We start from the raw sequence: 27,379 nt of genomic DNA, 5'->3' as shown, positions 1-27,379 counted from the left end.
TAGGTAAAGTCCCCCCTTATCTCAGCTCGCTGGTCACCATAGCAGCACCCACCTGTAGCACGCGCTCCAGCAGGTATATCTCTCTGGTCACCCCCAAAACCAATTCTTCCTTTGACCGTCTCTCCTTCCAGTTCTCTGCTGCCAATTAGTGGAACGAACTACAAAAATCTCTGAAACTGGAAACACTCATCTCCCTCACTAGCTTTAAACACCAGCTGTCAGAGCAGCTCACAGATGCACCTGTACATAGGCCATCTATAATTTATCCCAAACAACTACCTCTCCCCGTACTGTATTTATTTATTTTGCTCCTTTGCACCCCATTATTTCTATCTCTACCTTGCACATTCTTCCACTGCAAATCGACCATTCCAGTGTTTTACTTGCTATATTGTATTTACTTCACCACCATGACCTTTTTTTTTGCCTTTACCTCCCTTTTCTCACCTAATTTGATCACATTGTATATAGACTTATTTTTCTACTGTATTATTGGCTGTATGTTTGTTTTACTCCATGTGTAACTCTGTGTTGTTGTATGTGTCGAACTACTTTGCTTTATCTTGGCCAGGTCGCAATTGTAAGTGAGAATTTATTCTCAACTGGCCTACCTGGTTAAATAAAGGTGAAATATATATATATTTTTTAATTCAATTTAAGCCTACTAAAGAGTGTGTGCCCTCAGGCCTGGAGGGAAGCTAAAGTCATTCCGCTACCCAAGAATAGTAAAGCCCCCTTTACTGGCTCAAATAGCCAACCAATCAGCCTGTTACCAACCCTTAGTAAACTTCTGGAAAAAAAGTGTTTGACCAGATACAATGCTATTTCACAGTAAACAAATTGACAACAGAATTTCAGCATGCTTATAGGGAAGGACACTCAACCAGCACAGCACTTACACAAATGACTGATGATTGGCTGAGAGAAACTGATGATAAAATGATTGTGGGGCCTGTCTTGTTAGACTTCAGTGCAGCTTTTGACATTATGGATCATAGGCTGCTGGTGGAAAAATGTATGTGTTTTGGCTTTACACCCCCTGCTATGATATGGATAAAGAGTTACCTGTCTAACAGAACACAGAGGGTGTCCTTTAATGGAAGTCTCTAAAATATAATCCAGTTAGAATCAGGAATTCCCCAGGGTAGCTGTTTAGGCCCTTGCTTTTTTCAATTTGTACTAACGACATGCAACTGACTTTGAGTAAAGCCAGAGTGTCTATGTATGCGGATGACTCAACACTATACACATCAGCTACTACAGCGACTGAAATGACTGCAACACTCAACAAAGTTTCAGAGTGGGTGGCAAGGAATAACTTAAATATTTCCAAAACTAAAAGCATTGTATTTGGAACAAAACACTCACTAAACCCTAAACCTCAACAAAATCTTGTAATAAATTATGTGGAAATTGAGCAAGTTGTGATAAATAAACTGCTTGGAGAAACCCTAGATTGTAAACTGTCACGGTCAAAACATATTGATGCAGTAGTAGCTAAGATGGGGAGAAGTCTGTCTATAATAAAGCGATGCTCTGCTTTCTTAACAACACTATCAACAAGGCAGGTCCTACAGGCCCAAGTTTTGTCGCACCTTGACTACTGTTCAGTCGTGTGGTCAGGTGCCACAAAAAAGGACTTAGGGAAATTACAAATGGCTCAGAACAGGGCAGCACGGCAGGCCCTCAGAACAGGGCAGCACGGCAGGCCCTCAGAACAGGGCAGCACGGCAGGCCCTTGGATGTACACAGAGAGCTAATATGAATAATATACATGTCAGTCTCTCCTGGCTCAAAGTGGAGGAGAATTTGACTTCATCACGAGAGGTATTGATCATGAGAGGTATTGACATGTTGAATGCACTGAGCTGTCTGTCTAAACTACTGGCACACAGCTCGGACACCCATGTATACCTCACAAGACATGCCACAATAGGTCTCTTCACAGTCCCCAAGTCCAGAACAAACTATGGGAGGCACACAGTACTATATAGAGCCATGACTACATGGAACTCTATTCCACATCAAGTAACTGACGCAAGCAGTAAAATTGGATTAAAAAACAGATAAAAAGCACCTTATGGAACAGCGGGGACTGTGAAGAAACACAAACATAGGCACAGACACATGCATACACACACACACACACACACACACACACACACACACACACACACACACACACACACACACACACACACACGATAACATACACACTATACATACACATGGATTTAGTACTGTAGATATGTGGTAGTGGTGGAGTAGGGGCCTGAGGGCACACAGTGTATTGTGAAATCTATGAATGTATTGTAATGTTTTTAATATTGTATAAATTGTCTTAATGTTGCTGGACCCCAGGAAGAGGAGCTGCTGCCTTGGCAGATCTGTGCCTCGACACAATGATGTCTCAGAGCTCTACGGACAATTCCTTCAATGGCTTGGTTCTTGCTCTGACATGCACTGTCAACTGTGGGACCTTACATAGACAGATGTGTGCCTTTCCGAATCATGTCCAATCAATTGAATTTAACACAGGTACACTCCAATCAAATTGTAGATACATCTCAAGGATGATCAATGGAAACAGGATACACGTGAGCTCAGTCTCAGAGCAAAGGGTCTGATTACTTATGTAAATAAAATATTTATGTTTTATATTTTTTATAATTTTGCAAAAAAATTCAAAAAAACGTTTTTTGCTTTGTTATTATGGGGTATTGTGTGTAGATTTCTAAGGAAAATGTTTAATTTTTTTTTTTAAATAAGGCTGTGACAACAAAATATGGAAAAAGTTAAGGGGTCATGATTCTTTCTGAAGGCACTGTATACACTACATAGTGCACTACTTTAATTCACTTCACAAAAGTAGTGCACTATAGGCAATATTGTGCCATTTGGGACACAGACCCAGAACATGTGACATGTACATTAACCATACTGTTTTTCATCCGTTCCTGTATTTTTCACTGCTTGGTTAACAGTCTGATGCAATTTCCTTACTCCAACTAGAATATCTGTAGCAATATCTGGTTGATCAGAAGACATCTTACAAAATGCCATTAAAATAGAATCACTTACTTTCTGCTTTACTGCTATGGGGACACTCAAAATGGCCACCAGTCCCCCCATTATGGCGTAATTGACCTGAATGGGTACACCTGTTCTGCTCATTCTAGTACAATTTTTTTTGGGGGGGGTCTGTTCAAACTGCACCATATGCATACATACATTCTGAACTGGCCTTTCGGCATGTGAGTCCACCCGTAAAAAATGGTAGGCAAATCGAAGCCAAATCCTGCTGAATCCCTGTCTCATCAGAATATGGCCAAGCTTACCTTATCACACTCTCTTGGCCATGGCTTTTATCCTCTTTTGATGCTAATTGGGTAAGAGCTTGCGTGTAATCAACAATGTTTGAATCAATTAAATCAATGTAACGTCAGCGCAGCAAGCGATTGAACGTGATGATTTCACATTGGTAACGTTTTCCATGAGGTCAGTGTGGACAATCGTGAATCATTGATTTCAGCATAATTGTCACACACATCACACGCTGGGCAAGCGAGAAATATCACTTCACAATTCAACCACTGTTGCCTTGTAGAGGCACATCACACACAACACAGTGTAAACACACCGAGTGGACAAAACATTAGGAACACCTGCTCTTTCCATGACATAGACTGACCAGATGAATCCTGGGGAATGCTATGATCCCTTATTGATTTCAATCAGTGTAGATAAAGGGGAGGATACAGGTTATCCCCTACAAAAAAAATCCACATAGTAATTCACATTTCCAGTTGCTGCAGGATTATTTTCCTGCTGTAGAAAGTTGTCTCAATTAAAGATCCTACATCTGTAACTGGTACCTCCATTGTTTATAAGCTTTAGTGTAGTCATTCTCCCCGACCACTGTACCTAACCTCATCTCAATATCCACCCTATAGGACCTCATATTCAAACCATACTGTATTCAGTTGAATCCTATTTACTTGTATGAACATCATTGCAACGACTGTTAAAGACAAATGTGTCCTTGTTTGTGTCCCATCTCAGCAAGTCTGTTCATAAAAGCACCTCTGCATGAAGCAAATAGAGCACTATTATTAATAATATACAGTACCAGTCAAAAGTTTGGACATATCTACTAATTTATTTTTTACTATTTTCTACATTGTGGAATAAAAGTGAAGACATCGAAACTATGAAATAACATACTGTATTTGGAATCATGTAGTAACCAAAAAAGTGTTAAACAAATCAAAAAATATTTTATATTTGAGATTCTTCAAAATAGCCACTCTTTGCCTTGATGACAGCTTTGCAGACTCTTGGCATTCTCTCAACCAGCTTCATGAGGTAGTCACCTGGAATGCATTCCAATTAACGGGTGTGCCTTTTGGCCCAAAAACACAGCCTGTGTTATATTCACCCCCCCCCCCCCCCCCTTCCCTCAGTTGAGCAGTGAATTTCAAACAAAGATTCAACCACAAAGACCAGGGAGTTTTTCCAATGCCTCGCAAAGAAGGGCACCGATTGGTAGATGGGTAAAAAAACAAAAAAACATTGAATATCCCTTTGAGCACGGTGAAGTTATTATTTACACTTTGGATGGTGTATCAGTACACCCAGTCACTACAAAGATACGGGTGTCCTTCAAAACTCAGTTAATGGAGAGGAAGGAAACCGCACAGGGATCTCACCCTGAGGCCAATTGTGACTTTAAAACAGTTTGAGTTTAATGGTTGTGATAGGAGAAAACTGAGGATGGATTAACAACATAAAAAACTATGTCAAGTTGGTTGTTGATCATTGCTAGACACGTGCATGATCTGTGTAGTAATAGTATTTACATTTTAGATCAATTTGCATTGCTAGTTACAGCCTAATGTAACTAGCTAGCTCACATTGAACCTAGTTGGTTAGCTTTAGCTGCCTGTAGATTCATGTAGGGTACTAACATTAGGAGTTGGGATTATTGTTCATTGTTTAGCTAGCTAGCTACTTATCAAAACAAAAGACTCCACTATGCAAGTAACCATTTCACTGTACCTTTTAAACCTTCTGTATCCTGTGCATTTACCAGAGACGGTAATGTGAAGAACAACATGACCTGCACCGAAGTCAAATTAGGATAGAATGTTAGGCTAACGAGACAGTGTCTAAGTTCTAAAGTTCTCTGGTAGAATACCCTGCTTTTATGTCGTCACACTCACAGTCGTAAACTATTTTATGTAATTAGCTCGCCATTAACTTGTAAATAATGATATTGTTGTTTATTGAGTTTATGTTCCTGTAATAATGAATACAAATTAGCTAGTTAAGACGTTATAATATGGTCATTATTTGAACAGGCTAGCCAGCTAACTTAACGTTAGCTAGCTAGCTAACACGCTAGAAAGTAAACAAAACAAACACCGACAACTCAAAAGTGAAACCCTGGCTACCTAAGTATGATTCTCAATCAGAGACAACTAACGACATCTGCCTCTGATTGAGAACCATACTAGGCTGAACTCAAAACCCCAACATAGAAAAACACACATAGACTGCCCACCCCAACTCACGCCCTGACCATACTAAATAAAGACAAAACAAAGGAAATAAAGGTCGGAACGTGACATAGACAAAGAGGAGCTCTCAAGTAAGTGTACCAAAACATTCAAGGGCCATTTTCTCAAAAGTGGAGTTACAAGGTTATACACTTTCAAAGCTGAAATACTTTCCCATTGTCCCTCAACTGTAATGTATGATATACCATTTTATAGCTCTGAGTCTCTGCTTTAATCCAATGTAAAAAACACAATTACAACTTTTAATGCATAAGGCCGAATTGAGCCGGTTTGCGACCAACCCATCTACCAATAGGTATCCTTCTTTGCAAAGCATTGGAAAACCTCCCTGGTCTTTGTGGTTGAATCTGTGTTCCCTGCTCGACTAAGGGACCTTACAAATCAAATCAAATTTTATTTTATTGGTCACATACACATGGTTAGCAGATGTTTGTGCGAGTGTAGCGAAATGCTTGTGCTTCTAATTCCGACTATTCAGTAATATCTAACAAGTATTCTAACAAATTCACAACAACTACCTTATACACACAAATACACACAAATGTAAAGGGATGAATAGAATATGTACATATAAATATATGGATGAGCGATGGCCGTACGGCATAGACAAGATGCAGTAGATGGTATAGAATACAGTATATACATATAAGATGAGTAATGTAGGATCTGTAAACATTACTAAAGAGGCGTTATTTAAAGTGACTAGTGATACATTTATTAAGTCCATTTATTTATGAGGGAAGAGATTTGAGTCTGATGGCCTTGAGATAGAAGCTGTTTTTCAGTCTCTCGGTCCCAGCTTTGATGCACCTGTACTGACCGCGCCTTCTGGGTGATAGCGGGGTGAACAGGAAGTGGCTCAGGTGGTTGTTGTCCTTGATGATCTTTTTGGTCTTCCTGTGACATCGGGTGCTGTAGGTGTCCTGGAGGGCAGGTAGTTGTGCAGACCGCACTACCCTCTGGAGAGCCTTGAGGTTGAGGGCGGTGCAATTGCCGTACCAGGCAGTGATACAGCCCGACAGGATGCTCTCGATTGTGCATCTGTAAAAGTTTGGGTGTGTTTTCGGTGACAAGCCAAATTTCTTCAGCCTCCTGAGGGCTGCGCCTTCTTCACCACGCTGTCAGTGTGGGTGGACCATTTCAGTTTGTCAGTGATGTTTACGCCGAGGAACTTAAAACTTTCCACCTTCTCCACCTTCCACCTTCTCCCTCTGCTGTTTCCTGTAGTCCATGACAATCTTGTTTTGTTGACGTTGAGTGAGAGGTTATTTTCCTGACACCACACTCCGAGGGCCCTCACCTCCTCCCTGTAGGCCGCCTCGTCATTGTTGGTAATCAAGCCTACCACTGTAGTGTCGTCTGCAAACTTGATGATTGAGTTGGAAGCGTGCATGGCCACGCAGTCATGGGTGAACAGGGAGTACAGGAGAGGGCTGAGAACGCACCCTTGTGTGGCCCCAGTGTTAAGGATCAGCCGGGTGGACATGTTGTTTCCCACCTTCACCACCTGGGGGCGGACCGTCAGAAAGTCCAGGACCCAGTTGCACAGGGTGGGGTCGAGAACCAGGGTCTTGAGCTTAATGACAAGTTGGGAGGGTACTATGGTGTTAAATGCTGAGCTGTAGTCAATGAACAGCATTCTTACATAGCTATTCCTCTTGTCTAGATGGGGTAGGGCAGTGTGCAGTGTGATGGTGACCTATTGGGTCGGTAAGCAAATTGGAGTGGATCTAGGGTATTGCAATTATACAATTAAACACATACACACATACAATTACAGATATATGTATGTGTGGGGTACAGAGATGAGGTAGTCATTAAAAAATCATGAGTGAGAGTCCATGCAACTTATTATGTGACTTGTTAAGCACATTTTTACTCCTGAGCTTGTTTAGGCTTGCCATGACAAAGGGGTTGAATACTTAATGACTCAAGACATTTCAGATTTTCATTTTTAATTAATTTGTAAAAACGTCTAAAAACATAATTCCACTTTGACATTATGGGGTATTGTGTGTGAGACAGTGATAAAAAATGCCAACGTGATCCATTTTAAATTCAGGCTGTAATACAACACAATGTAAAAAGTCAAGGGGTGAGAATACTTTCTGAAGGCACCGTACAGTATTGAATAGAGCAACAAATGTCAAATATTGAATAAATACATGACATGTATCCAATGCAATAAATGTCATATATTGAATACATGGTCTGGTTCTACAGTATGCCAAACCCATTTACACTAAGGCTGGTGTACTTTAGCCCGGGGCACTTTGCTTCTACTTAGCCTGCTGTCATTGTCTCTCCCCTGAAAAGTCATTTGAATGTGATCGGATAATGTTGAGGGTCATTTGCATTTAAGAGATGAGGCTTCACTTGTGTTTCGGAAAGGGGAGGCAGCGGAAATATCAATATCATGCTTGCCAATGATTCTCTATTAAGTCACAATGGCATTCTGTAGTTATAAGCTGCAACTAGAAAAGTAAGCAGGCTCCATACAGTAAATCAACTATTAAATGACTTGGAAAGGCACTCAGGACTTCCAAAAGCACCAATAAGCTTTGACGGTGGAGGGTGCTTTCAAGACATCACACATGCACAGAAGTATGGGATAACTGTTCGGCATTTTAATAATGACATGACGCCATTCATATACTTTGCTATCCACAAGTCCGTTCACAAAGTATTCATACTGCCCTATACTTCTTAGTATATGAAAGGTTTCTTTCTAGACAGACTACCTGCATTTTTAAAAATGAATAAAGAGAAAAACAACTATTCATGAATGGTTTGCTCTCCTCAAGCCCATTTAGAGAAAGCAACAGCCAGGAAAAGTGCGGCACCACTCGACAGACACCACATGGTCAGACAGGTCAGTCTCCCAGCAGACTTCCCCACTATGCCTCTTTAAGAAAGAAGGTTTGGAATAACCACACTTGACTGACGAGTAACCTTGTCTGACATTCGAAGACTTGGAAATGACAAACTTTAGAAGCCTTTTTAAACCTTGAATACACTACAAGTATGCATTTCCTGCTGTGCAAGAACATACTCATCAACAAAAGAGTAATCAAATTAAGATCCTACATCTGGAAAGAGACAGCAGAGATATATGGTTATACCTTGCCATGTATTCAAGGTTGAGAGCTCTCAAAGCTTCTGTGCAAACATTAATCATTTCTTAGAAGTTTCACAGTTTCACTTTCCTGGGACTTTTCACTAAAAGCATTTCACTACCGGCCAAATAGACTCCTTAAACAGGTAGATGGTTTTCAGAATAAGAATTAGTAGTTCTTAGCAGTAGTTTATAAACTGCGTAAACAGTTCTCTGACGGGTTCAATTGGATACCGGTTTAAGTTTATATTTTCTGTGTTGCATAAACAAAAAGATTGTAATTACATTTTCTGATCTGTTATAATATTAAAGTACATTTATGATTTGTTTTACATTCAAGACAACTGTACCTTGTTCAAAGAAAATGTTTCGAGTTTCACATGCACAAATACAGTGAAATGCCTTTCTTGCAAATAAGATGATTACGAGTCTGTTTAGTTTCTAAGCTAATTTCTGAATGCAGCATTCTTTTAGACAGCCTTTGAGGATGTTGTTTCAGAACATATAGGTTCATGAAGCTTAACATCACCCTCAATACCTTCAGCACAAATACACCTGATCTCAAAACAACTGGAGTGCATGGCAGGTGTTGCCGCGATACAGTTTCAGACATCACACCATCTCATTCAGACAGCAGCACTGGTGCTTCCAGAAGTATCTACACATGAATAACTTGCCCTATGACACTGTTAATGAATGCACATGTGAAAACTCAATAAATCAACTTTTCCAAAAGTATCTACACATGTTGTTGTCCATAAGCTGATGATAACCATGCTGAGGCAGAGGGAAATTAGTAGACAAACATACCTCAATAAATCAACTTTTCCAAAAGTATCTACACATGTTGTTGTAAATAAGCTGAAGATTAACAAGTTGAGGCAGAGAAATTAGTAGACAAACTTACCTTCCGTCTCCCAAAGATGACCCTCAGCTGTAACGCAGCCACGAATCCCCCAAATGACATAAATCAACAAATAACTAAGTATTTTTATAAATACAAACATCCACTCTCTGCACAATTTAGCCTAATAGTCCAAAAGAGAATACCAAAACAGGCTAATAGTCCAAAAGAGAATACCAAAACAGACTAACACTCCGAAAGGGAATACCAAAACAGACTAACACTCCGAAAGGGAATACCAAAACAGACTAACACTCCGAAAGGGAATACCAAAACAGACTAACACTCCGAAAGGGAATACCAAAACAGACTAACACTCCGAAAGGGAATACCAATACAGTAACACATTCTGGATGGTGCTCATGCTCACGCACGCTGGCTTAGAAATTATGAGGCTGTGCTTCCGAAGGGCTCAGCCAATGGTTTGACTCCACTCACACACGATTTCCCCCACCCCACACACATACACTCCACTCCCCCTGAAATAAGCCAAGCTGGCTCTGACTAGCTGTGGCAGAGGCGAGGCCGACGCTCTCATACACAGAAACACACACACACACTAATGCACACACACACACACACACTAATACACACATTGGCAGGGCTTACTCTCCCTATAATAATTCTAAGCCCCTCACTGCTTATTCTTTATCCCACACACCTTGAAGGGCAAGATCTGGCACCATACCTTGAAGGGTGAGATCTGGCACCACACCTTGAAGGGTGAAATCTGGCACCATACCTTGAAGGTTAAGATCTGGCACCACACCTTGAAGGGTGAGATCTGGCACCATACCTTGAAGGGTGAGATCTGGCACCAACCCCTGAAGGGTGAGATTTGGCACCACACCTTGAAGGGTGAGATTTGGCACCACACCTTGAAGGGTGACATCTGGCACCACACCTTGAAGGGGTGATATCTGGCACCACACCTTGAAGGGGTGATATCTGGCACCACACCTTGAAGGGGTGATATCTGGCACCACATCATGAAGGGTGAGATCTGGCACCACATCATGAAGGGTGATATCTAGCACCACACCTTGCAGGAGTGAGATCTGGTGCCACACCATGAAGGGTGAGGTCTGGCACCACACCTTGAAGGAGTGAGATCTGGCACCAAACCTTGAAGAGTGAGATCTGGCACCACACCCTGAAGGGTGAGATCTGGCGCCACACCATGAAGGGTGAGATCTGGCAGTATGGTCAGTAATTGTTTCTAATAATTTCATTTAAAAGGGAATAGCACTTTGACAACAAAAAATCTGTTATTTAGTTTTTATTTTGTATGTTGATTATTGGCCAATTATATATATTTATATATACAGTACCAGTCAAAAGTTTGGACACACTAACTCATTCAAGGGTTTTTCTTTATTTTTACTATTTTCTACATTGTAGAATATTAGTGAAGACTTCAAATCTATGAAAAAACACATATGGAATCATGTAGTAACCAAAAAAAGTGTTAAACAAATCTAAATATATTTTATATGTGAGATACTTCAAAGTAACCACGGTTTGCCATGATGACAGTTTAGCACACTCTTGGCATTCTCTCAACCAGCTTCATGAGGTAGTCACCTGGAATGCATTTCAATTAACAGGTGTGCCTTTTTAAAAGTTCATTTGTGGAATTTCTTTCCATAATGCGTTTTGAGTCAATCAGTTGTGTTTTGACAAGGTAGGGGTTGTATATAGAAGATAGCACTATTTGGTAAAAGACCAAGTCCGTATTATGGCAAGAACAGCTCAAATAAGCAAAGAGAACTGACAGTCCATCATTACTTTATTAAGACATGAAGGCCAGTCAATGCGGAACATTTAAAGAACTTTGAAAGTTTCTTCAAGTGCAGTCGCAATAACCATCAAGCGCTATGATGAAACTGACTCTCATGAGGACTGCCACAGGAAAGACCCAGAGTTACCTCTGCTGCAGATGATAAGTTCATTAGAGTTACCAGCTTCAAAACTTGCAGCCCAAATAAATGCTACAGAGTTCAAGTAACAGACATCTCAATTTTTTTTATTTCACCTTTATTTAACCAGGTAGGCTAGTTGAGAACAAGTTCTCATTTGCAACTGCGACCTGGCCAAGATAAAGCATAGCAGTGTGAACAGACAACACAGAGTTACACATGGAGTAAACAATTAACAAGTCAATAACACAATAGAAAAAAAAGGGGGAGTCTATATACAATGTGTGCAAAAGGCATGAGGAGGTAGGCGAATAATTACAATTTTGCAGATTAACACTGGAGTGATAAATGATCAGATGGTCATGTACAGGTAGAGATATTGGTGTGCAAAAGAGCAGAAAAGTAAATAAATAAAACCAGTATGGGAATGAGGTAGGTGAAAATGGGTGGGCTATTTACCAATAGACTATGTACAGCTGCAGCGATCGGTTCGCTGCTCAGATAGCTGGTGTTTGAAGTTGGTGAGGGAGATAAAAGTCTCCAACTTCAGTGATTTTTGCAGTTCGTTCCAGTCACAGGCAGCAGAGTACTGAAACGAAAGGCGGCCAAATGAGGTGTTGGCTTTAGGGATGATCAGTGAGATACACCTGCTGGAGCGAGTGCTACGGATGGGTGTTGCCATCGTGACCAGTGAACTGAGATAAGGCGGAGCTTTACCTAGCAAGGACTTGTAGATGACCTGGAGCCAGTGGGTCTGGCGACGAATATGTAGCGAGGGCCAGCCGACTAGAGCATACAAGTCGCAGTGGTGGGTGGTATAAGGTGCTTTAGTGACAAAACGGATGGCACTGTGATAGACTGCATCCAGTTTGCTGAGTAGAGTGTTGGAAGCCATTTTGTAGATGACATCACCGAAGTCGAGGATCGGTAGGATAGTCAGTTTTACTAGGGTAAGCTTGGCGGCGTGAGTGAAGGAGGCTTTGTTGCGGAATAGAAAGCCGACTCTTGTTTTGATTTTCGATTGGAGATGTTTGATATGAGTCTGGAAGGAGAGTTTGCAGTCTAGCCAGACACCTAGGTACTTATAGATGTCCACATATTCAAGGTCGGAACCATCCAGGGTGGTGATGCTAGTTGGGCATGCGGGTGCAGGCAGCGATCGGTTGAAAAGCATGCATTTGGTTTTACTAGCGTTTAAGAGCAGTTGGAGGCCGCGGAAGGAGTGTTGTATGGCATTGAAGCTCGTTTGGAGGTTAGATAGCACAGTGTCCAATGACGGGCCGAAGGTATATAGAATGGTGTCGTCTGCGTAGAGGTGGATCAGGGAATCGCCCGCAGCAAGAGCAACGTCATTGATATATACAGAGAAAAGAGTCAGCCCGAGAATTGAACCCTGTGGCACCCCCATAGAGACTGCCAGAGGACCGGACAGCATGCCCTCCGATTTGACACACTGAACTCTGTCTGCAAAGTAATTGGTGAACCAGGCAAGGCAGTCATCCGAAAAACCGAGGCTATTGAGTCTGCCGATAAGAATATGGTGATTGACAGAGTCGAAAGCCTTGGCAAGGTCGATGAAGACGGCTGCACAGTACTGTCTTTTATCGATGGCGGTTATGATATCGTTTAGTACCTTGAGTGTGGCTGAGGTGCACCCGTGACCGGCTCGGAAACCAGATTGCACAGCGGAGAAGGTACGGTGGGATTCGAGATGGTCAGTGATCTGTTTGTTGACTTGGCTTTCGAAGACCTTAGATAGGCAGGGCAGGATGGATATAGGTCTGTAACAGTTTGGGTCCAGGGTGTCTCCCCCTTTGAAGAGGGGGATGACTGCGGCAGCTTTCCAATCCTTGGGGATCTCAGACGATATGAAAGAGAGGTTGAACAGGCTGGTAATAGGGGTTGCGACAATGGCGGCGGATAGTTTCAGAAATAGAGGGTCCAGATTGTCAAGCCCAGCTGATTTGTACGGGTCCAGGTTTTGCAGCTCTTTCAGAACATCTGCTATCTGGATTTGGGTAAAGGAGAACCTGGAGAGGCTTGGGCGAGGAGCTGCGGGGGGGGCGGAGCTGTTGGCCGAGGTTGGAGTAGCCAGGCGGAAGGCATGTCCAGCCGTTGAGAAATGCTTATTGAAGTTTTCGATAATCATGGATTTATCGGTGGTGACCGTGTTACCTAGCCTCAGTGCAGTGGGCAGCCGGGAGGAGGCGCTCTTGTTCTTCATGGACTTCACAGTGTCCCAGAACTTTTTGGAGTTGGAGCTACAGGATGCAAACTTCTGCCTGAAGAAGCTGGCCTTAGCTTTCCTGACTGACTGCGTGTATTGGTTCCTGACTTCCCTGAACAGTTGCATATCACGGGGACTATTCGATGCTATTGCAGTCCGCCACAGGATGTTTTTGTGCTGGTCAAGGGCAGTCAGGTCTGGAGTGAACCAAGGGCTGTATCTGTTCTTAGTTCTGCATTTTTTGAACGGAGCATGCTTATCTAAAATGGTGAGGAAGTTACTTTTAAAGAATGACCAGGCATCCTCAACTGACGGGATGAGGTCAATGTCCTTCCAGGATACCCGGGCCAGGTCGATTAGAAAGGCCTGCTCACAGAAGTGTTTTAGGGAGCGTTTGACAGTGATGAGGGGTGGTCGTTTGACTGCAGCTTCGTGGCGGATACAGGCAATGAGGCAGTGATCGCTGAGATCCTGGTTGAAGACAGCGGAGGTGTATTTGGAGGGCCAGTTGGTCAGGATGACGTCTATGAGGGTGCCCTTGTTTACAGAGTTAGGGTTGTACCTGGTGGGTTCCTTGATGATTTGTGTGAGATTGAGGGCATCTAGCTTAGATTGTAGGACTGCCGGGGTGTTAAGCATATCCCAGTTTAGGTCACCTAACAGAACAAACTCTGAAGCTAGATGGGGGGCGATCAATTCACAAATGGTGTCCAGGGCACAGCTGGGAGCTGAGGGGGGTCGGTAGCAGGCGGCAACAGTGAGAGACTTATTTCTGGAGAGAGTAATTTTCAAAATTAGTAGTTCGAACTGTTTGGGTATGGACCTGGAAAGTATGACAATACTTTGCAGGCTATCTCTGCAGTAAACTGCAACTCCTCCCCCTTTGGCAGTTCTATCTTGACAGAAGATGTTATAGTTGGGTATGGAAATCTCTGAATTTTTGGTGGCCTTCCTGAGCCAGGATTCAGACACGGCAAGGACATCAGGGTTGGCAGAGTGTGCTAAAGCAGTGAGTAAAACAAACTTAGGGAGTAGGCTTCTGATGTTGACATGCATGAAACCAAGGCTTTTTCGATCACAGAAGTCAACAAATGAGGGTGCCTGGGGACATGCAGGGCCTGGGTTTACCTCCACATCACCCGCGGAACAGAGGAGTAGTAGTATAAGGGTGCGGCTAAAGGCTATCAAAACTGGTCGCCTAGAGCGTTGGGGACAGAGAATAAGAGGAGCAGGTTTCTGGGCATGGTAGAATATATTCAGGGCATAATGCGCTGACAGGGGTATGGTGGGGTGCGGGTACAGCGGAGGTAAGCCCAGGCACTGGGTGATGATGATAGAGGTTGTATCTCTGGACATGCTGGTTGTAATGGATAAGGTCACCGCATGTGTGGGAGGTGGGACAAAGGAGGTAACAGGGGTATGAAGAGTGGAACTAGGGGCTCCATTGTGAACTAAAACAATGATAACTAACCTGAACAACAGTATACAAGGCATATTGACATTTGAGAGAGACATACAGCGAGGCATACAGTAATCACAGGTGTTGAATTGGGAAAGCTGGCTAAAACAGTAGGCGAGACAACAACAGCTAATCAGCTAGCACAACAAACAGCAGGTAAAATGGTGTTGACTAGGCAACGGGGCCGACAGATAAAACAAACAAGCAGAATGGAGTACCGTGATTAATGGACAGTCCAGCGTGCATCAGCTATGTAGCCAAGAGATCAGTGTCCAGGGGGCAGCGGTGGATGGGCAGGGAAGCAGGACTGGCGAGTGTTATCCAGGTAAAAAAACTAACAATGACTAAATAGCTTGTAGCTAGTTAGCTGGTTAGCGTCTGGAGGTTCTTGAGTGTGTTCTAAAAAATTAAAAAATAATAGCGATTCCGTATCACATTGGGTGAGGCAGGTTTCCGGAAGGTATAAACAAATTAAAAATCAAAAAGAGATAGAAAGTAAATATGGGTCCAGAGAGTGTTTGGGACGCGGCGATTCAGACGGTTAGCAGGCCTGTGCTAACAAGCTAACAGTTCGTAGGCCCGGGCTAGACAAGGTAGCAGTTAGCGGACCGGAGCTAGACAAGCTAGCAGTTAGCAGGCTGAGTTAGCAAGCAGGGAGATAGCGAGGGCTAGAGAGTTAGCCTTTGGGGGACGTCGCGATGGGGTGAGTCTGTTTATTTATCAACTGTTCAGAGGAGACTGCATGAACCAGGCGTTCGTGGTCAAATTGCTGCAAAGAAACCACTACTAAAGGACACAGATAAGAAGAAGAGACTTACTTGGGACATGAAACACGAGCAATAGACATTAGACCGGTGGAAATCTGTCCTTTGGTCTGATGAGTCCAAATATTAGATTTTTGGTTCCAACCACCATATCTTTGTGAGACGCAGAGTAGGTGAACGGATGATCTCCGCATGTGTGATTCCCACCATGAAGCATGGAGGAGGAGGCGTGGTGTGGGGGTGCTTTGCTGGTGACACTGCCAATGATTTATTTAGAATTCAAGGCACACTTAACCAGCATGGCTACCACAGCATTCTGCAGCTGTGGATGTGAACCCGATCGATCATCTCTGGAGAGACATAAAAATAGCTGTGCAGCGACGCTCCGCATCCAACCTGACAGAGCTTGAGTGGATCAGCAGAGAAGAATGGGAGAAACTCCCCAAATACTGGTGTGCCAAGCTTGTAGCGTCATACCCAAGAAGTCTCGAGGCTGTAATCGCTGCCAAAGGTACTGAGGCAAGGGTCTGAATATTTATGTAAATGTGATATTAAATGTAAATGTGATAAATTTGCCAAAAAGTCTAAAAACTTGTTTTTGCTTTGTCATTATGGGGTATTGTGATGTCATTATGGGGAATTGTGATGTAATTATGCGGTATTGTGATGTCATTATGGGGTATTGTGTGTAGATTGATGAGAGAAACATTTGTTTTTATATTAATTTTAGAATAACGCTGTAACGTAACAAAAAGTGGAAAAGTAAAGGGGTCTGAATACCTTCTGTGTGTGTGTATATATATATTACATTTACAATAATTGTTTCACCTTTTATTTATAACAATGAATGTTTTCTAGCATACTTTGTGTATGTGTGTGTGTGTGTGTGTGTGTGTGTGTGTGTGTGTGTGTGTGTGTGTGTGTGTGTGTGTGTGCTTGTGTTTAAAATACTATACTGAAGAACATTATGCCTGCTAAATGAGATACATTTCACCTGTGAGCCTTGTCTGTGAGTTCCAAAGGCATTGTTGCACAATCATGCCTTGTGTTATATGAGTGCAGCTAATGTAGCATCATCATGCATTCAGCATTTGTTTTCAGACATCTTAGTAAGTCTTTGTTTAGATGTGTGTCTTTATACACTACAGTCACGTCTTAGCTCGTTGAGCTGACAGCAGACATGTAGGACAACATCATATCTCTTCACATGGGTATTATTGACTTTTGACCAGTTGACGTCAAATGTTTATGGTCTGAGTAGTTTGAGTATCTATCTCTGCACATTCAAAACCATGAGCATTTCCTGGAGGCAAAATATAAGGTTACAGGTCATCAGAAACACATGCTCTCTATACACATCCTTTGTGACAGAGAGCATATTGGAAATACTGTAAAGGAAGTAATGAATGAGATATTTCCATGAAATATAGAAACAACCTCATCACTGTTGTCCATGTAAACAAACACTTTATAGCCTGAAAACATGATTAAAACTATAATTTTGCATCATTGCTCTGTCTATGAATTTGACAGTGGTTACATTTCTCCAGGCCCATCCTTTAGCTTTTTACCAAAACAGTGGGAGAGAATACAATTTGTTATTGTTTTAACTGCTGATTGGCCCCTTTAAAGCATGATAATAGTAACAGTTATGAGTTTGATTGCATGGGCTGCACATACTCAATATCAGTATTAGGTGTCACTGTTAAGTTGGCAATTCTGTAAACCGGCTTAGAATAAAGTGTGTGCTAATAATGACAAAATTGTAGGGGCAGTCTCAAATGTCCTAAAGGGGCAGTCTCAAATGTACTAAAGGGGCAGTCTCAAATGTATTAAAGGGGAAGTCTCAAATGTATTAAAGGGGCAGTCTCAAATGTATTAAAGGGGCAGTCTCAAATGTATTAAAGGGGCAGTCTCAAATGTATTAAAGGGGCAGTCTCAAATGTATTAAAGGGGCAGTCTCAAATGTATTAAAGGGGCAGTCTGCTGCCCTACCGCTTGTTTTGCAGACTGCAGCTTTAATATGCACAGCCTACCGTTATCATTTCGACTGACCTTTAAGGTTGTTCTGTATACTGTAGCAGTGCCTTAAGTCTGCAGTCATAGTGGTCAAGGAACAAGCTCATCCATTTATTCATTATTTTATAAACAACTTACACATCGTATATAGACTCTATATCAATTCATTAAAATGGCTTTGTGTGACTGTAAGACTATTTTCTCTTCACACTGCAATGCCTTTTGTCACTTTAATTGAATTACATCCAAATGAGGTCAATCTAAGAAGTATCACCTAGTAACAGCAGTGGTCAAGACATTTCATCTGCATGTCATGAGCTCTGTTCTATGGAAGGCAGATTAGCTTCGTGTGGCTACAGCATCACTATGGCCCGTCCTCTGACTTCAGTGTCTTTGTTCTGCTGGGAGGAACTGTGCCGTAACGACAAACTGTATCATTTCCTGCAAGCAGTCACATCATGAGTGAATGTAGGCTAGTAGGGCGGGGGCGTGTCGGAATGTTGGAGGAGGGGAGGGGTTTGTAGTTTGAACTGTCACTTTAATGGTATAGTTATTGCACCTAAATTAAGATCAATGCAAAGTCTTTAAACTCAGAGTAAGGTTTTAATCGCAGACGGACATCAGGGAATGCTGTGTCTTTGTTTTTACAGAGACCTGGCTTACGGACAGTTCACCCGATTCTGCTATTCAACCAGATGGCTTTTCCATTTTCCGAATGGACCTGATCGTACCACGGCTTCTGGTAACAGTAGGGGAAGGTGTATGCTTCCTCATCAACAATTCCTGGTGTACTGAAGATGAAAACATCTAGAGCTCCTGTTCACCCGACCTGGAGTTTCTGATGCTAAAATGCCCACCCCACTATATGCCGAGGGAAATCATTTTTGTTTATTATCACAGCTGTGTACATACCACCACAAGCAAACATCAAGGCATTCCTCAGCGAACTGTACAAGAACATTAGCCAGCAAGAATCCTCTCACCCAGAAGCAGTCTTTATTGACGTGGGATATTTTAACCAAGCAAATTATGTTTTTATTATTCCAAAGTATCACCAACATGTATCCTGCCCCACGAGAGGAAACAACGTGCTGGACCCTGTGTACACAAACATCAGTGATGCGAACAAAGCCATCTGTTCCTCTGTTCCTACTCCCTGCCTACAAGAAGCAACTCAAGAGAGAGCCACCAACACAGAGAATAGTGAGGAGCTGGACAGAGGAGGAGACTCAATGATTCAGGACTGTTTTGTGAATACTGCCCAAGACTCGTCCATCAACATTGAAGAATATACACTGAGTGTATAAAACCTTCCTAATATTGAGTAGCACCACCCTACCCCCACACACACACACACTTTTGCCCTCAGAACTGTCTCAATTCATCGGGACATGCACTACACAAGGTATCAAAAGATTTCCACGGGCAAGTTGGCCCATGTTGACTCCAATGCTTCCCACAGTTGTGTCAAGTTGGTTGGGTGTCCTTTGGGTTGTGGACCAATCTTGATAGACACGGGAAACTGTTGAGCGTGAAAAACCCAGCATGGTTGCAGATCTTTACTCAAACCAGTGTGCCTGGCACCTACTACCATACCCTGTTCAAAGGCACTTAAATATTTTGTCTTGCCCATTCACCCTCTGAATGGCACACATACACAATCCATGTCTCAATTGTCTCAAGGTTTAAAAATGTTTCTTTAATCTTTCATCTACACTGATTGAAGTGGATTTAACAAGTGACATCGATAAGGAATCATAACTTTCACCTGAATTCACCTGGTCAATTTATGTCATGGAAAGAGCAGGTAAGTTTTATGTTTTGTACACTCAATGTACATCGTCAGTCACAGGCTTCATTAGGAAATGTGTTGATGATGTTGTACCCACAATAACAATCTGGACATACCCCAAGCAAAAACCCTGGATGAACGGAGAAATCCGTACCATGCTGAGAGCTCATACTGCAGCGTTCAATGTCAGCAGAACGAACCTGTCATCATGAAGGGTTTCGAGAGGCTGGCCCACATTAATGCCAGCATGCCATGCACACTGGACTCACTTCAATTTGCCTACCACTCTAAAAAAAATGTAATTTCCATCGCTATTCACACAGTATTGCTTCCGTCCCTCTCCTCGCCCCAACCTAGGCTTGAACCAGGGACCTTCTGAACACATCAACAATTGCCTCCAACAAAGTATCGTTACCTATCGCTCTACAAAAGCAACGGCCCTTGCAGAGCAAGGGAAACAACTACTTCAAGGTCTCAGAGCGAGTGACATCTCCAATTGAAATGCTACTACTGTGTACCACTAACTAGCTAGCCATTTCACACTGGTTACACTAACACATCACATCACTAAGAGGAAAACCTTAGTGAGAATGCTGTTCATTGACTACAGTTCAGCATTCAACACTATTGTTCCATTCAAGCTCATCACCAAGCTCAGAGCCCTGGGTCTGGACACTACCCTCTGCAACTGAATCTTAGACTTCCTGACGGGCATACCACAGGCCGTGAGGATTGGCAACAACACCTCCTCCACACTGATTATTAATACATGGGCACCCCAGAAGTGTGTCCTCAGCCCTCTGCTGTACACGCATGAATGCGTGGCATTGCGTGTCACCAACTCCATCGTCAAGTTTGCTGACGACACCATGGTTGTAAGCCTAATAATCAACAATGACGAGTCAGACTATAGGGGGGATGTAAGTGAACTGGCAATCCACATCAACAGGACTGCAGGAGAGAGTCAGCAGTCTTGTCAAGAGGGTGCAACAGTTCCTCTACTTCCTAAGGTGGCTGAAGAAATTTGGCATGCCACCCCAGGTCCCCTCCAAATACAGCCGGTGCATCATCGAGAGAGTCCTGACCAGTTGCATCATGGCCGGGTACGGGAATTGCTCCATCCACGACCGCAAGGCCCTCCAGCAGGTTGGTGAAGACGGCCCAGTATGTCACTAGGGCCATGTTCCAACCCTACCAGGACATATACTGCAGCATCATCAAGGACCACACACACCCCACACACACTGACTGACTGACTGACTGACTGACTGACGTGCACTGCACCCTGCCAGCCATAGGAGTCGCTAGTGCGCGACGGGACAAGGACATCACAGCCGGCCAAACTCCCCCCTAACCCGGGCCAATTGTGCGCCGCACCATGGGTCTCCTGGTCGCGGCCGGCTGCGACAGAGCCTGGACTTGAACCCAGAATTTCTAGTGGCACAGCTAGAAGTGCCTTCGGGGAGGCCCCGATTTACCCATTCTAACATTCAAATGAACAGTAACTGGATGCCTGTCTGCCTGCTTTATATAGCAAGCCACTACCACATGACTCACTATCCGTGGGAGTCAACCACTTTCGTGAACAGGGTGGTGCACCTAATAAACTGGCCACTGAGTGTATATCCTGTGCATTTGACTAATTAAACAAAACAACCATAAAACAACCATAATGAATGAACGGACCCACAGTCTCTGAATGTCTTTTCACAGGCCCCAGTCCAAAGACAACACGGTGACTGGCTGTCCTTTCTGCCTCCTACGGCTGCTGTTCTATGCCTTTGTATGGCTCACAAAGAACCGTGGAGGAGCCAAAGCAAATACATGCCGTGCACCACCACTGCATATTTCCACTCTGCACTCTCTCTGTGAGTCCTGGAGTTTCTTGCATCAGGAAAAACCACAAGGTTGGCATAAGTGGGTGTAGAGATTATATGAAATCGTCTGTTTGATAAACTCTCAAAACCCTTTAATCCTGTTCTAATTTCTGGACCTCTCAAGATTAGTGCTGTTTGCCCTGCTGTTTGGAATTGACTTCAAACAAGACCCAGGGTCTTAAAGCTATCGTTTTACTTCTCAGCAAGGGTGCCAGCTGATCTGATGGAGCACAGTTTGTGGCGATTTGAAAGAATATTGCAAAAATTATTTAGGATATGGCAGTAATATTACATCTCAAAAATAAGTAGGAAGAGTGGAGGCTGGTGGAAGGAGCTATAGGAGGACTGGCTCATTATAATAGCTGGAATGGAATTAATGGAACAGTCAAACACGTTGTTTCCATATGTTTGATGTGTTTGGTACCATTCCATTGATTTCATTCCAGCCATTACAATGAGCCCGTCCTCCCATAGCTACTTCCATCAGCCTCCTCTGAGTAGAAAACGTTCCGGGGAAGTGTCAGTAATTCAGGATATGGCAGACTACAATATTAGCACAATTGATAGTGAGTTACAGACAGTTAGGAAGCGAAATGGCTCCAACAATTCACTATGTATAATAGATAACAGGCCAGTCGTGTAACACAGTACCTTTCACCTCACATTAGACTAAAATACATTTTAACTCACATTAGGCAATAATACAAACCAGAAGCCATGAATTACAGGCAACATCCGCATTGAGTTAAAGGCTTGAGCTGCCGATTTCAAAGAGTAGGACACTAACCCGGACGCTTGTAAGAAATCCCGCTATGCCCTCCGACGAACCATAAAACAGGCAAAGCATCATTACAGGACTAAGATCAAATCCTACTACACCGGCTCTGACGCTCATCGGATGTGGCAGGGCTCGTAAACTATCACTGATTACAAAGAGAAAACCAGGCACGAGCTGCCCAGAGCCTACCTGCCTTCTATGCTAAATGCCTTCAATGCTCGCTTTGAGGCAAGCAACACTGAACCATGAGTGAGAGCCCCAGCTCTTCCGGACGACTGTGTGATCACGCTTTCCATAGCCAATGTGAGTAAGAGCTTAACATTCACAAGGCCGCAGGGCCAGACGGATTACCAGGATGCATACTCAGAACATGTGCTGACCAGCTGGCAAGTGTCTTCACTGACATTTTCAACCTCTCCCTGACCAGGTCTGTAATCCCTATATGTTTCAGGCAGACCACCATAGTCCCTGTGCCCAAGAACTCCAAGGTAACCTGTCTAAATGACTATCGCCCCGTAGCACTCACATCTGTAGCCATGAAATGCTTTGAAAGGCTGGCCACACTGCCCGTTCCCACTTGGACAAAAGGAACACCTACATGAGAATGCTGTTCATTGGCTACAGCACAGCGTTCAACACCATAGTGCCCTCCAAGCTCATCACTAAGCTAAGTCTCCTGGGACCAAACACTCCCCATAGGGTGGTGCACAATTGGCCCAGCGTTGTCCGGGTTACGGGTGGGTTTGGCCGGGTTAGGCCCTCATTGTAAATAAGAATTTGTTCTTAACTGACTTGCCTAGTTAATAAAGGTTCAATTTAACAAGTAAAAACAAAAAGGACATTCAGAGACTTGTCCCGAAGCAACTCCTGCGTTGTCTTGGCTGTGTGCTTAGGGTAGTTGTCCTGTTGGAATGTGAACCTTTGCCCCAGTCTGAGTTCTTGAGCGCTGTGGAGCAGGTTTTCATCAAGGATCTCTCTGTACTTTTCTCCGTTCATCTTGCCCTCAATCCTGACTAGTCTCCCAGTTCCTGCAGCTGAAAAACATCCCCACAGCATGATTCTGCCACCACAATGCTGGTGCCAGGTTTCCTCCAGATGTGACGCTTGGTATTCAGGCCAAAGAGTACAATCTTGGTTTCATCAGACCAGAGAATCTTGTTTCTCATGGTCTAAGAGTCCTTTAGGTGCCTTTTGGCAAACTCCAAGCAGGCTGTCATGTGCATTTTAGTGAGGAGAAAGCCACTCTGGCCACTCTAACATAAAGGCGTGATTGGTGGAGTGCTGTTGAGATGGTTGTCCTTCTGGAAGGTTCTCCCATCTCCACAGAGGAACTCTGGAGCTCTGTCCGAGTGACCATTGGGTTCTTGGTCACCACCCTGACCAAGGTCCTTCTCCCCCGATTGCTCAGTTTGGCCGGGAGGCCAGCTCTAGGAAGAGTCTTGTTGGTTCCAAACTTCTTACATTTATGGATGTTGGAGGGCACTGTGTACCCTTCCACAGATCTGGGCCTTGACACAATACTGTCTCTTATCTCTATGGACAATTCCTTCGACCTCATGGCTTGGTTTTTTCTCTGACATGCACTGTCAACTGTGGGACCTTATATAGACAGGTGTGTGCCTTTCCAAATCATGTCCAATCAATTGAATTTACCACAGGTAGACTCCAATCAATCTGGACTCCAAGTTGTAGAAACATCTCAAGGATGATCAATGGAAACAGGATGCACCTGAGCTCAGTTTTGAGTCTCATAGCAAAGGGTCTGAATACTTATGTAAATAAGGTATTTCTGTTTTACATTTTTTATACATTTGCAAAAATGTTTAAAAACCTGTTTTCGATTTGCCATTATGGGGTATTGTGTGTAGATTGATGAGAAAAAACATTTATTTAATCAAATTTAGAATAAGGCCGTAACATAACAAAATGTGGGAAAAGTCAAGGGGTCTGAATACTTTCTGAATATACTGTATGTTTACTCATTGTGTATCTATCATTACTTTTATTATTACGTGTTTTACTTTTCTATTATTTCTCTATTTTCTTTCTCTCTGCATTGTTGGGAAGGGCCCATAAGTAAGCATTCCACTGTTAGTCCACACCGGTTGTTTACGAAGCATGTGACGAATAACAATTGTTTTGATTCCAAAGACCACACAACCATGGTGTTAACCTACCGCAGACTTTCTTTGATTCCAAAGACCACACAACCATGGTGTTAACCTACCGCAGACTTTCTTTGATTCCAAAGACCACACAACCATGGTGTTAACCTACCGCAGACTTTCTTTGATTCCAAAGACCACACAACCATGGTGTTAACCTACCGCAGACTTTCTTTGATTCCAAAGACCACACAACCATGGTGTTAACCTACCGCAGACTTTCTTTGATTCCAAAGACCACACAACCATGGTGTTAACCTACCGCAGACTTTCTTTGATTCCAAAGACCACACAACCATGGTGTTAACCTACCGCAGACTTTCTTTGATTCCAAAGACCACACAACCATGGTGTTAACCTACCGCAGACTTTCTTTGTGACATTGACACGTCTGCCAATGTCCGCTCCTGGAATGGGTAGGTCACAAGATCTCAGCTGCACAATCATTTTGGCCTGAGCCAGTTTACTTACAGCCAACGAGCAAATATGGTGTCGGCAGCCAACACAACTTGTTGTAATTGCCCGATAGAGTAGCCTACATTACATGGTTTCCAAATTCAATTATTTTACTTCTGAACACGTAGGAAAGTGTGGAAATGTTGCTTGGAGAGTAATGACTGTTCAAAGTCTGGTGCGCTCAAAGAAAATAACAGGTGTGTCTTGTGATTCTGTAGACTTGGAACAATCCAACCATAACAAATAGAGACGGACAGCCTTTACTTGCGTATTAAAAGGAGAGTAATGGCAGACCATTTGTCAGTTACTAGATGCACGTCATGACTTGGGTGGAGCTGCATTCATTCTATTGACTTTTTTGACCACAATCCAAGTCTAAGTCATTTGTTTTATTTGCACATACAATGTGTCAACATATCCGGCGCCTTATGATATTTAGCATATCAGCTTGCCACTGAAAAGTACAGACAGAGTGTGCTTTCCAAATGGCACACTATACCCTTTATAGTGCACTACTGTTGACCAGGGCCTTCAGGGCTATGGTCAAAAGCAGTGTACTATATAGGGAATAGGGTCCCATTTGGGACACACACACTGAGTCCTGTGCAGGCATGACATAATGACATCAGGTGTTGACAGTGGAGACAGCCATTTACGTCTTATACGAGGGCGTGGAAGCAGAATCACTCTTTTGTCAACAATAGTTAGCCCCACTTAACCCTTCTAACTCACTGTCACTGATGTCTTTTCACCAAGGTGATTGTGTACCCACCTGCCTGCCAGAGGAAGCATTGTCCATCTCTAAGCACCTCCACAGCAGACTGTCAGTGACTGGGCAATGTCAACATCTGGAGAAATAAGTAATGTGATGTACACAGTGCATGATATAACATTGATCAAGTTTCATCTTCCAAATCTCAATAGCTCTGCTGTTTGAGTATTCAGTTACCTGTTATCATTCATCCATTCACTTACCTGTTATCTCTCAGCCATTCACATGGGGTGTGTTTGTATAGGAAATATTAGTGAAAGGCTAGTGAAGTATGTCCACGTGATGCAAAGGTTTCAAAAGGGTAAATTTTGTTCCCATTCCAACATTCGCTCACAGATGTGAAATTAGTGGAGGCTGCTGAGGTTAGGACGACTCATAATAATGGCTGGAAAGGAGCGAATGGAATGGCATCAAACACATAGAAACCATGTATTTGATACCATTCCACTCATTCCACTTCAGCCATTACCAACTGCCCGTGCTCCCCAATTAAGTTGCCACCAACCTCCTGTGTATGAAATGCTGGCATGTCTATTCTGCGCTACCTCTGGAGGCCGCTTTTCCAATTTAGGCCGTGAAAAAGCATTTGCCTTTCACTGGAACCTGCTTTGGAAAGCATAATGAATAAATTAACCCTTGGATTCAAAGTAGATTCAAATATGTGTCTCTCAACACAAAGTTGAGTTCCTTTTAAAAGTGCTATTTCCAATGATGCAAGTGTTTCTACGAAAAACCTTAGTTAAAAATACACTTTCATCCCATACATAGTTGCATTTTTTGGTTTGACAACCAAAGCTATTTGGTTTTATTTTTGTTTTAACTGAAGTCATACAAAGCTATTTGGGGCATCAAGAAATGTCCATGTATGGACGAGAACAAATTGATATTGGGCACGTCTTTTCCACAGGAATATTCAGCATGGTGCATCTATAAATGTATCAAATATAATCTGGCATATGAACATTCTGCCCTTATCATTACATTAAACAACGTCTCTCTTTGAAAGGAAAAAACTACTTTGGTGACCTTGACCTCATTGTTTGGGAGTTTAGCGAGCGGCCTGTCCTACTAGGAGCAGATAGTTATTATATGCTTGGAACAGCATGTCATCACTCACACATTCCTGCTGGAGGCACATAAAACTGTTTACCACATAGCTATGGAAAGACTGACCATTGATCACTTGACGTTGAAGATTAAACATGTACATTATACTGAGCATTAAACTTAGAGCAGATTCAAGCTGTTGTTATAGGTTTGTAATAGTTTCACATACTGTTTGGCTGTGGAAAGTGGAGTGGGATAGTGGTGTACAGACATTGTGCCTCTGGTAAGCTACCATTGATTTGGAGTGGGCTGGGAGGACGGTTCACCAGCTTTTGTTTGGAGTGTCAGCCAGACCCTATAAACATGGGATGATGAATCGTTGCCTGGTCTACAGCCAAAGTGAATGGCTAAATAAACCAGCAGGTTCTGTAGGACAGCCAAGTCCAAAAACATCCCCAAAGTGAATGCAGAGCACCCTGTAAGGAAATAAATTATGATTAGATCTC

General features: G+C 43.0%; 1 protein-coding gene and 1 long non-coding RNA gene across 5 annotated transcripts in view; both read right to left on the bottom strand.

The window, feature by feature from the left end:
• The window catches only part of LOC110523188 (3',5'-cyclic-AMP phosphodiesterase 4D), a 365,644-nt gene extending 355,614 nt beyond the window's left edge, over positions 1–10,030 (bottom strand). For all 4 annotated transcript variants that reach the window (XM_036976772.2, XM_090233715.1, XM_036976773.2 and 1 more), the window contains exon 1: positions 9,602–10,030. In XM_036976772.2, coding sequence (XP_036832667.1) covers positions 9,602–9,701 — 100 coding nt within the window. In that variant the 5' untranslated portion in view covers positions 9,702–10,030. The remainder of the gene's footprint in view (positions 1–9,601) is intronic.
• A 1,571-nt stretch (positions 10,031–11,601) lies between these two features.
• Positions 11,602–15,535, bottom strand: LOC149983163 (uncharacterized). Its single transcript, XR_016496423.1, has 2 exons — positions 15,422–15,535; positions 11,602–11,687 (listed from the first exon to the last, which is right to left on the bottom strand). It is a non-coding gene; the product is annotated as an uncharacterized LOC149983163 (long non-coding RNA).
• Positions 15,536–27,379: the final 11,844 nt, after the last annotated feature.

Source organism: Oncorhynchus mykiss, chromosome 5, assembly GCF_057628025.1.
Source record: "Oncorhynchus mykiss isolate SJ-2025 chromosome 5, ASM5762802v1, whole genome shotgun sequence".
NCBI classification, from domain to species: domain Eukaryota; kingdom Metazoa; phylum Chordata; class Actinopteri; order Salmoniformes; family Salmonidae; genus Oncorhynchus; species Oncorhynchus mykiss.
Note: the sequence above shows the minus strand (reverse complement) of the source record. Positions and strands in the feature narration are given on the sequence as shown.